This window comes from Pristiophorus japonicus, unplaced genomic scaffold (genome assembly GCF_044704955.1).
Source record: "Pristiophorus japonicus isolate sPriJap1 unplaced genomic scaffold, sPriJap1.hap1 HAP1_SCAFFOLD_1866, whole genome shotgun sequence".
NCBI classification, from domain to species: Eukaryota; Metazoa; Chordata; class Chondrichthyes; family Pristiophoridae; genus Pristiophorus; species Pristiophorus japonicus.
This window is the reverse complement of record NW_027251554.1, coordinates 32501-42676: the sequence shown is the minus strand read 5'-3', so window position 1 is coordinate 42676 and position 10176 is coordinate 32501. Positions and strand designations below refer to the sequence as shown.

Sequence of the window (10176 nt, the reverse complement as noted above, 5' to 3'; positions counted from 1 at the left end):
AGACATGCCGTGACCCTCGCTATCCTGCCCTTGTGTGTGTGTGTGAGAGAGCAAAGGATATATGTACAGTAGCTTCAGAGTTAAAATAAGGAATAATCCGGTGTGAGAATAAAGGACCCTTAAACCACACTGTGCAGACTGATGGTCACTGGGGTCCAACTTGCAGGGCCAGGGGGAGGGGCAGGGCAGGGCTCTGGGGGGGGTAGGGGAGGGGGAGGGGCAAGGCTCTGGGGTGGAGGGTCAGGGCTCGGGGGAGGTCCGGACTCGGGGGGGGGGGGGGGGGGGGGGTGGAGGGGCAAGGTTCAGGGGGGAAGGGGAAGGGGAAGGGCAGGGCTCTGTAGGGGGGGGAGGGGCTCGGGCGGGCAAGGGATCGGGGGGAGGGGCAGGAATTGTGGGGGGAGGGGCAGGGATCGTGAGGGGAGGGGCAGGGATCGGGGGGAGGGGCAGGGATTGGGGGGGAGGGGCAGGGATCATGGGGGGAGGGGCAGGGATCGGTGGGGGGGAGGGGCAGGGATCGGTCGGGGGGGGCAGGGATCGTGGGGGGAGGGGCATGGATCGGTGGGGGGAGGGGCAGGGATCAGGGAGGGGCAGGGATCGGTGGGGGGGAGGGGCGGGGGATCGAGGTGGGGCAGGAATCGGGGAGGGCTGTGTTCAGGGGAGAGGGGCAGGGATCGGTGAAGGGAGGGGCAGGGATCAGTGGGGGGGAGTGGCAGGGATCGGTGGGGGAGGGGCAGGGATCAGGGAGGGGCAGGGATCGGTGGGGGGGAGGGGCGGGGATCGAGGTGGGGCAGGAATCGGGGAGGGCTGTGTTCAGGGGAGAGGGGCAGGGATCGGTGAAGGGAGGGGCAGGGATCAGTGGGGGGGAGTGGCAGGGATCGGTGGGGGAGGGGCAGGGATCAGGGAGGGGCAGGGATCGGTGGGGGGGAGGGGCATGGATCGGTGGGGGGAGGGGCAGGGATCGGTGGGGGGGAGGGGCATGGATCGGTGGGGGGAGGGGCAGGGATCAGGGAGGGGCAGGGATCGGTGGGGGGGAGGGGCATGGATCGGTGGGGGGAGGGGCAGGGATCAGGGAGGGGCAGGGATCGGTGGGGGGAGGGGCATGGATCGGTGGGGGGAGGGGCAGGGATCAGGGAGGGGCAGGGATCGGTGGGGGGGAGGGGCGGGGATCGAGGTGGGGCAGGAATCGGGGAGGGCTGTGTTCAGGGGAGAGGGGCAGGGATCGGTGAAGGGAGGGGCAGGGATCAGTGGGGGAGTGGCAGGGATCGGTGGGGGAGGGGCAGGGATCAGTGGGGGGGAGTGGCAGGGATCGGTGGGGGAGGGGCAGGGATCAGTGGGGGGGAGTGGCAGGGATCGGTGGGGGAGGGGCAGGGATCGGGGGGAGGGGCAGGAATTGGGGAGGGAGGGGCAGGGATCAGTGGGGGGAAGGGGCTGGGACCGGTGGGGGGAGGGGCAGAGATCGGAGCAGCGCTCAGAGAGCAGCACACACATTAACGCAGATCCCCATACCCAGCGGGTTTGACGGCTGCACACCCCACGCACTACCCAGCTGCTGAGGAAGGCCGTACCCGCGCTAGACAACCTCCCGTGGCATTGCTCACCGCCAGCCCGCACTGGACAAGGCAGATGTTCTGAGAGCACAGATAGACACTTCGGAGGATGACATGGCGGCTGGTATGGCAGCTCAACATTCCTGCTTTCAGGGTTTTCAGATGGATAAAGAGGTGGGGGGGGTCGCAGTATTGATTAAAGAAACAATTACAGCGGTGAGGAGGGATGATATGTTAGAAGGTTAATCAAAGAGGCCATATGGGTTGAATTGAAGAACAAAAAAGAGGCGATCACACTGTACTATAGACCCCCAACAGTCAGAGGGAGATAGACATAGAGATAGGTGCAGGACTAGGCCATTCGGCCCTTCGAGCCTGCACCACCATTCAATAAGATCATGGCTGATCATTCCCTCAGTACCCCTTTCTGCTTTCTCTCCATACCCCTTGATCCCTTTAGCCGTAAGGGCCATATCTAACTCCCTCTTGAATATATCCAATAAACTGACATCAACAACTCTCTGCGGTCGGGAATTCCACAGGTTAACAACTCTCTGAGTGAAGAAGTTTCTCCTCATCTCAGTCCTAAATGGTCTACCCCTTATCCTAAGACTGTGTCCTCTGGTTCTGGACTTCCCCAACATCGGGAACATTCTTCCCGCATCTAACCTCGTCCCATCAGAATCTTATACGTTTCTATGAGATCCCCTCTCATCCTTCTAAACTCCAGTGAATAAAGGCCCAGTTGATCCAGTCTCTCCTCATATGTCAGTCCAGCCATCCCGGGAATCAGTCTGGTGAACCTTCGCTGCACTCCCTCAATAGCAAGAACGTCCTTCCTCAGATTAGGAGACCAAAACTCAACACAATATTCCAGGTGAGGCCTCACTAAGGCCCTGTACAACTGCAGTAAGACCTCCCTGCTCCAAACTCAAATCCCCTAGCTATGAAGGCCAACATACCATTTGCCTTCTTGACCGCCTGCTGTAGCTGCATGCCAACTTTCAGTGACTCATGAACCATGACACCCAGGTCTCGTTGCATCTCCCTTTTCCTAATCTGCCACCATTCAGATAATATTCTGCCTTTGTGTTTTTGCCCCCAAAGTGGATAACCTCAGTTATCCACATTATACTGCATCTGCCATGCATTTGCCCATTCACCTAACCTGTCCAAGTCACCCTGCAGCCTCTTAGCATCCTCCTCACAGCTCACACCGCCACCCAGTTTAGTGTCATCTGCAAACTTGGAGATATTACACTCAATTCCCTCATCCAAATCATTAATCTATATTGTAAAGAGCTGGGGTCCCAGCACTGAGCCCTGCGGCATTCCACTAGTCACTGCCTGCCATTCTGAAAAGGACCCGTTTATCCCGACTCTCTGCTTCCTGTCTGCTAACCAGTTCTCTATCCACATCAGTATATTACCCCCAATACCATGTGCTTTAATTTTGCACACCAATCTCTTGTGTGGGACCTTGTCAAAAGCCTTTTGGAATACACCACATCCACTGGTTCTCCCTTGTCCACTCTATTAGTTACATACTCAAAAAATGCCAGAAGATTTGTCAAGCATGATTTCCCCTTCATAAATCCATGCTGACTTGGACCGATCCTGTCACTGCTTTCCAAATGTGCTGCGATTTCATCTTTAATAATTTATTCCAACATTTTCCTCATACTGATGTCAGGTTAACTGGTGTATAATTACCCATTTTCTCTCTCCCTCCTTTCTTAAAAAGTGGTGTTACATTAGCTACCCTCCAGTCCATAGGAACTGATCCAGAGTCAATGGACTGTTGGAAAATGATCACCAATGCATCCACTATTTCTAGGGCCACTTCCTTGAGTACTCTGGGATGCAGACTATCAGGCCCCGGGGATTCATCGGCCTTCAGTCCCATCAATTTTCCTAACACAATTTCCCGCCTAATAAGGATATCCTTAAGTTCTTCCTTCTCACTAGACCCTCGGTCCCCTCGTACCTCCGGAAGGTTATTTGTGTTTTCCTTCGTGAAGACAAAACCAAAGTATTTGTTCAACTGGTCTGCCATTTCTTTGTTCACCTGACTCTGACTGCAAGGGACCTACGTTTGTCTTCACTAATCTTTTTCTCCTCACATATCTATAGACAAGCAAATATATCTGCAAATGTAAAGAATAAAAGGCAATAATAGCAGGCGATTTCAACTACTATAATATTAATTGGGATAGAAACAGTATGAAGGGTATAGAGGGCGCGGAATTCCTAAAATGCATTCAGGAGAACTTTTAGGTGCTAGGTGATCATAATTCAGTTAGATTTAGGGTAGTTATGGAAAAAGACAAAGATAGACCAAGAATAAAAGTTCTCAATTGGGGGAAAGCCAATTTTGAGAAGGTCAGATATGATTTAGCCAAAGTGGACTGCAAATGGCTACTTGAAGGCAAATAAGAACATAAGAAATAGGATCAGGAGTCGACCATACGGCCCCTCGAGCCTGCTCCACCATTCAATAAGATCATGGCTGATCCGATCATGGACTCAGCTCCACTTCCCTGACCGCTCCCCATAATCCTTCACTCCCTTATCGCTCAAAAATCTGTCTATCTCCGCCTAAAATATATTCAATGACCCAGCCTCCACAGCTCTCTGGGGCAGAGAATTCCAGATTTACAACCCTCAGAGAAGAATTTCTCATCTCAGTTTTAAATGGGCGGCCCCTTATTCTAAGACTATGTCCCCTAGTTTTAGTTTCCCCTATGAGTGGAAATATCCTCTCTACATCCACCTTGTCGAGCCCCCTCATTATCTTATAAATTTCAATAAGATCACCTCTCATTCTTCTGAACTCCAATGTATATAGGCCCAACATACTCAACCTAAGATAACCCCCTCATCTCCAGAATCAACCTCGTGAACCTTCTTTGAACAGCCTCCAAAGCAAGTATATCTTTCCTTAAAGACGGAGACCAAAACTGTACGCAGTACTCCAGGTGTGGCCTCACCAATACCTGTACAGTTGTAGCAGGACTTCTCTGCTTTCATACTCTATCCCCCTTGCAATAAAGGCCAACATTCCATTTACCTTCCTGATTACTTGCTGTACCTGCTTACTAACTTTTTGTGTTTCATGCACAAGGACCCCCAGGTCTCTCTGTACTGCAGCACTTTGCAATTTTTCTCCATTTAAATTATAATTTGCTTTTTTTATTATTTCTACCAAAGTGGATAACCTCACATTTTGCCACATTATACTCCATCTGCCAAATGTTTGCCCACTCACTCAGCCTGTCTATATCCCTTTGCAGATTTTTTGTGTCCTCCTCACAATTTGCTTTCCCACCCATCTTTGTATCATCAGCAAATTAGCTACCTTATACTCAGTCCCTTCATACACATCATTAATATAGATTGTAAATAGTTGAGGACCCAGCACTGATCCCTGCGGCACCCCACTAGTTACTGTTTGCCAACCGGAAAATGACCCGTTTATCCCGATTCTCTGTTTTCTGTTAGTTAGCCAATCCTCTATCCATGCTAATATATTACCCCAACCCCGTGAACTTTTATCTTGTGCAGTAACCTTTTATGTGGCACCTTATCGAATGCCTTCTGGAAATCCAAAAAGACCACATCCACTGATTCCCCCTTTATCCATCCTGCTACATCCTCAAAGAACTCAAAAAAACATGATTTCCTTTTCATGAAACCATGCTGACTCTGCTTGATTGAATCAGTGTCAGAGCAGTGGGAGGCATTCTCGGAGATCTGGAGGGTTCAGAGAAAGTACGTTCCCTTAAAGAAAAAGGGTAGGACTAACAAATCTAGAGCCCCCTGGATGTCAAGGGACTTGCAGTGTAGGATAAAGAAAAGAGGTTTATGACAGACACTGAGGGCACAATACTACAGCCCTGGGAGCCCAGTCTGTCGGGACCTGCGACAGACTATCATCGGCTGCTTGGGGCCTGGGAGCAGCGTGGCGGTGTACCATGGCAAGGCACAGTGCGAGCCAGTGCAGGAGGGCGACGGCAGCAGAGAGTGACATCATCAAGGTCCAGGTCGGTGATTGGAGCGTGGGCAGGTACAGCAGCAGCGGCGAGAGACTAGAGGGACGTGATTGGGGCCCAGGAGAGGCGAGGGCCCAGGGGCAGCATGGACCAGCCCACACTGCGATATGTGTGCGCACTAGGTCTGTGCAGCAGAGCAGGTCTCCAGTCGTCCTGGTTAACCCTTGCCACTGGACCAAGACCTCGCTCTGTCAAGCCCATGTGGTGGCTGGTGTGCAACAGTCACCACATGTTAAAAAATCCACGCACAGGCATCTTCCACCCTTCAGTATGTAGTTCAGGGACTGGAATATTGAAACACCTGTCAACTCATCCCTTTCGGCGTGGAAGCAAGTCATCCTGGTTTCGATGACTGCAGAAATCCGAGGAGTATAGAAAGTCCAGGGGTGCAATTAATATTAGGAAAAAGCATGAAAAAACGTTGGCAAATGAAATGAGGGAAAACCCAAAGGTGTTTTATAAATACATTAAGAAGAAGAAAATAACGAGTGACTGTGAGGGTAACATGTGTGGAGGCAGCAGGCAGGGGTTTATGGGGGGCCCAAAGAAAACCTGTCTCGGGACCTCCCCAGTCAGCACCGCACCGCACGCCGGGCTCACAGTGCACGGTTCTCCCGCAAGCCGGATGATGATAACCGGCGAGACTTTAGGGAAAGGCCCAGCGCGGGGGGCGCCGGGATACTGGAGGAGTCGCGGCCCCTGACGATGCCGGGATACTGGAGGAGTCGCGGCCCCTGAGGATGCCGGGATACTGGAGGAGTCGCGGCCCCTGAGGATGCCGGGATACTGGAGGAGTCGCGGCCCCTGAGGATGCCGGGATTCTGGAGGAGTCGCGGCCCCTGAGGATGCCGGGATACTGGAGGAGTCGCGGCCCCTGAGGATGCCGGGATTCTGGAGGAGTCGCGGCCCCTGAGGATGCCGGGATACTGGAGGAGTCGCGGCCCCTGAGGATGCCGGGATACTGGAGGAGTCGCGGCCCCTGAGGATGCCGGGATACTGGAGGAGTCGCGGCCCCTGAGGATGCCGGGATTCTGGAGGAGTCGCGGCCCCTGAGGATGCCGGGATACTGGAGGAGTCGCGGCCCCTGAGGATGCCGGGATACTGGAGGAGTCGCGGCCCCTGAGGATGCCGGGATACTGGAGGAGTTATGCCGTACGCGAACCAGCCGACGGTGCGGATCACGGAGCTGACGGACGAGAATGTGAAGTTCATCGTCGAGAACACGGAGCTGTCGTGAGTGAGGGAGGGAAGGAGGGAGGGAGGAGTGAGTGAGGGGAGGCAGACAGAGGGAGGGGGAGGTAGTGAGAGAGGGTAGAGAAAGGGAGAGACATAGAAACATAGAAAATAGGTGCAGGAGTAGGCCATTCGGCCCTTCGAGCCTGCACCACCATTCAATAAGATCTTGGCTGATCATTCCCTCAGTACCCCTTTCCTGCTTTCTCTCCATACCCCTTGATCCCTTTAGCCGTAAGGGCCATCTCTAACTCCCTCTTGAATATATCCAATGAACTGGCATCAACAACTCTCTGCGGTCGGGAATTCCACAGGTTAACAACTCTCTGAGTGAAGAAGTTTCTCCTCATCTCAGTCCTAAATGGTCTACCCCTTATCCTAAGACTGTGTCCCCTGGTTCTGGACTTCCCCAACATCGGGAACATTCTTCCCGCATCTAACCTCGTCCCATCAGAATCTTATACGTTTCTATGAGATCCCCTCTCATCCTTCTAAACTCCAGTGAATAAAGGCCCAGTTGATCCAGTCTCTCCTCATATGTCAGTCCGGCCATCCCGGGAATCAGTCTGGTAAACCTTCGCTGCACTCCCTCAATAGCAAGAACGTCCTTCCTCAGATTAGGAGACCAAAACTGAACACAATATTCAAGGTGTGGCCTCACCAAGGCCCTGTACAACTGCAGTAAGACCTCACTGCTCCAATACTCAAATCCCCTAGCTATGAAGGCCAACATACCATTTGCCTTCTTCACCGCCTGCTGTACCTACATGCCAACTTTCAATGACACCCAGGTCTCGTTGCACCCCCCCTTTTCCTAATCTGTCATATTTCAGATAATCTGCCTTCGTGTTTTGCCACCAAAGTGGATAACCTCACATTTATCCACATTATATTGCATCTGCCATGTATTTGCTCACTCGCCTAACCTGTCCAAGTCACCGTGCAACCTTTTAGTGTCCCCCTCACAGCTCGCACCACCACCCAGTTTAGTGTCATCTGCAAACTTGGAGATATTACACCCAAATTCCTCATCCAAATCATTAATGCATATTGTAAATAGCTGGGGTCCCAGCACTGAGCCCTGAGGCACCTCACGATTCCTGCCATTTCTGAAAAGGACCCGTTTATCCCGACTCTCTGCTTCCTGTCTGCCAACCAGTTCTCTCTCCACGTCAGTATATTACCCCCAATACCATGCGCTTTAATTTTTCACACTAATCTCTTGTGTGGGACCTTGTCAAAAGCCTTCTGAAATTCCAAATACACCACATCTACTGGTTCTCCCTTGTCCACTCTACCAGTTACATCCTCAAAAAATTCTAGAAGATTTGTCAAGCTGGAGTTCCCTTTCACAAATCCATGCTGACTTGGACCGATCCTGTCACTGCTTTCCAAATGTGCTGCTATTTCATCTTTAATAATTGATTCCAACATTTTCCCCACTACTGATGTCAGGCCAACCGGTCTATATTTACCCGTTTTCTCTCTCCCTCCTTTCTTAAAAAGTGGTGTTACATTAGCTACCCTCCAGTCCATAGGAACTGATCCAGAGTCGACAGACTGTTGGAAAATGATCACCAATGCATCCACTATTTCTATGGCCACTTCCTTAAATACTCTGGGATGCAGAACATCAGGCCCCGGGGATTTATCGGCCTTCAATCCCACCAATTTCCCTAACACCATTTCCTGCCTAATAAGGATTTCCTTCAGTTCCTCTTTCTCACTCGACCCTCGGTCCCCAAGTATTTCCGGAAGGTTATTTGTGTATTCCTTCGTGAAGACAGAATCAAAGTACTTGTTTAACTGGTCCGCCATTTCTTTGTTCCCCATTATAAATTCACCTGAATCCGGCTGCAAGGGACCTACGTTTGTCTTCACTAATCTTTTTCTCTTCACATATCTATAGAAGCTTTTGCAGTCAGTTTTTATGTTCCCAGCAAGCTTCCTCTCATACTCTATATTTTTCCCATCCTAATTAAACCCTTTGTCCTCCTCTGCTGAATTCTAAATTTCTCCCAGTCCTCAGGTTTGCTGCTTTTTCTGGCCAATTTATATGCCTCTTCCTTGGATTTAACACTCAATTTCCCTTGTCAGCCACGGTTGAACCACCTTCCCCATTTTATTTTTACTCCAGAGAGGAATGTAGAATTGTTGAAGTTCATCCATGTGATCTTTAAATGTTTGCCATTGCCTATCCACCGTCAACCCTTTAAGTATCCTTTGCCAGCCTATTCTAGCCAATTCACGCCTCATACCGTCGAAGTTACCTTTCCTTAAGTTCAGGACCCTAGTTTCTGAATTAACTGTGTCACGCTCCATCTTAATAAAGAATTCTGCCATATTATGGTCACTCTTCTCCAAGGGGCCTCGCACAACAAGATTGCTCATTAGTCCCTTCTCATTACACATCACCCAGTCTAGGTTGGCCAGCTCACAATTGGTTCCTCGACATATTGGTCTAGGAAACCATCCCTAATATGCTCCAGGAAATCCTCCACCACATTGCTACCAGTTTGGTTAGCCCAATCAATATGTAGATTAAAGTCGCCCATGATAACTGCTGTACCTTTATTGCACACATCCCTTATTTCTTGTTTGATACTGTCCCCAACCTCACTACGAGTGTTTGGTGGTCTATACACAACTCCCACTAACGTTTTCTGCCCTTTGGTATTCCGTAGCTCCACCCATACAGATTCCACATCATCCAGGCTAATGTCCTTCCTTACTATTGCATTAATTTCCTCTTTAACCAGCAATGCCATCCCGCCTCCTTTTCCGTTCTGTCTATCCTTCCTAAATGTTGAATACCCCTGGATGTTGAGTTCCCAGCCTTGGTCACCTTGGAGCCTTGGTCTCCGTGGTGCCAATTACATCATATCCATCTGCGCAGTTAATTCGTCCACCTTATTCCGAATACTCCTCACATTGAGGCACAGAGCCTTCAGGCTTGTCTTTCTAACACACTGTACCCCTTTAGAATTTTGCTGTAATTTGGCCCTTTTTGTTTTTTGCCTTAGGTTTCTCTGCCTTCCACTTTCACTTTTTTTCTTTCTATCTTTTGCTTCTGTCCCCATTCTACTTCCTTCTGTCTCCCTGCATAGGTTCCCATCCCCCTGCCATATTAGTTTAACCCCTCCCCAACAGTACTAGCAAACACTCCCCCTTGGACATTGGTTCCGGTCCTGCCCAGGTGCAAACCGTCTGGTTTGTACTGGTCCCACCTCCCCCAGAACCGGTTCCAATGTCCCAAGAATTTGAATCCCTCCCTTCTGCACCACTCCTCAAGCCACATATTCATCTGAGCTATCCTGCAATTCCTACTCTAATTCGCACGTGGC

The 10176-nt window shown here is 50.9% G+C and overlaps 1 protein-coding gene across 1 annotated transcript in view; it reads left to right on the top strand.

Moving 5' to 3' along the window:
• Positions 1-6688: 6688 nt before the first annotated feature.
• polr2c (RNA polymerase II subunit C) overlaps positions 6689-10176 on the top strand; it is a 28289-nt gene continuing 24801 nt past the window's right edge. Inside the window, exon 1 of the mRNA XM_070870856.1 lies at positions 6689-6832. Within this exon, the coding sequence (XP_070726957.1) occupies positions 6747-6832 (86 nt within the window). The 5' untranslated portion in view covers positions 6689-6746. The remainder of the gene's footprint in view (positions 6833-10176) is intronic.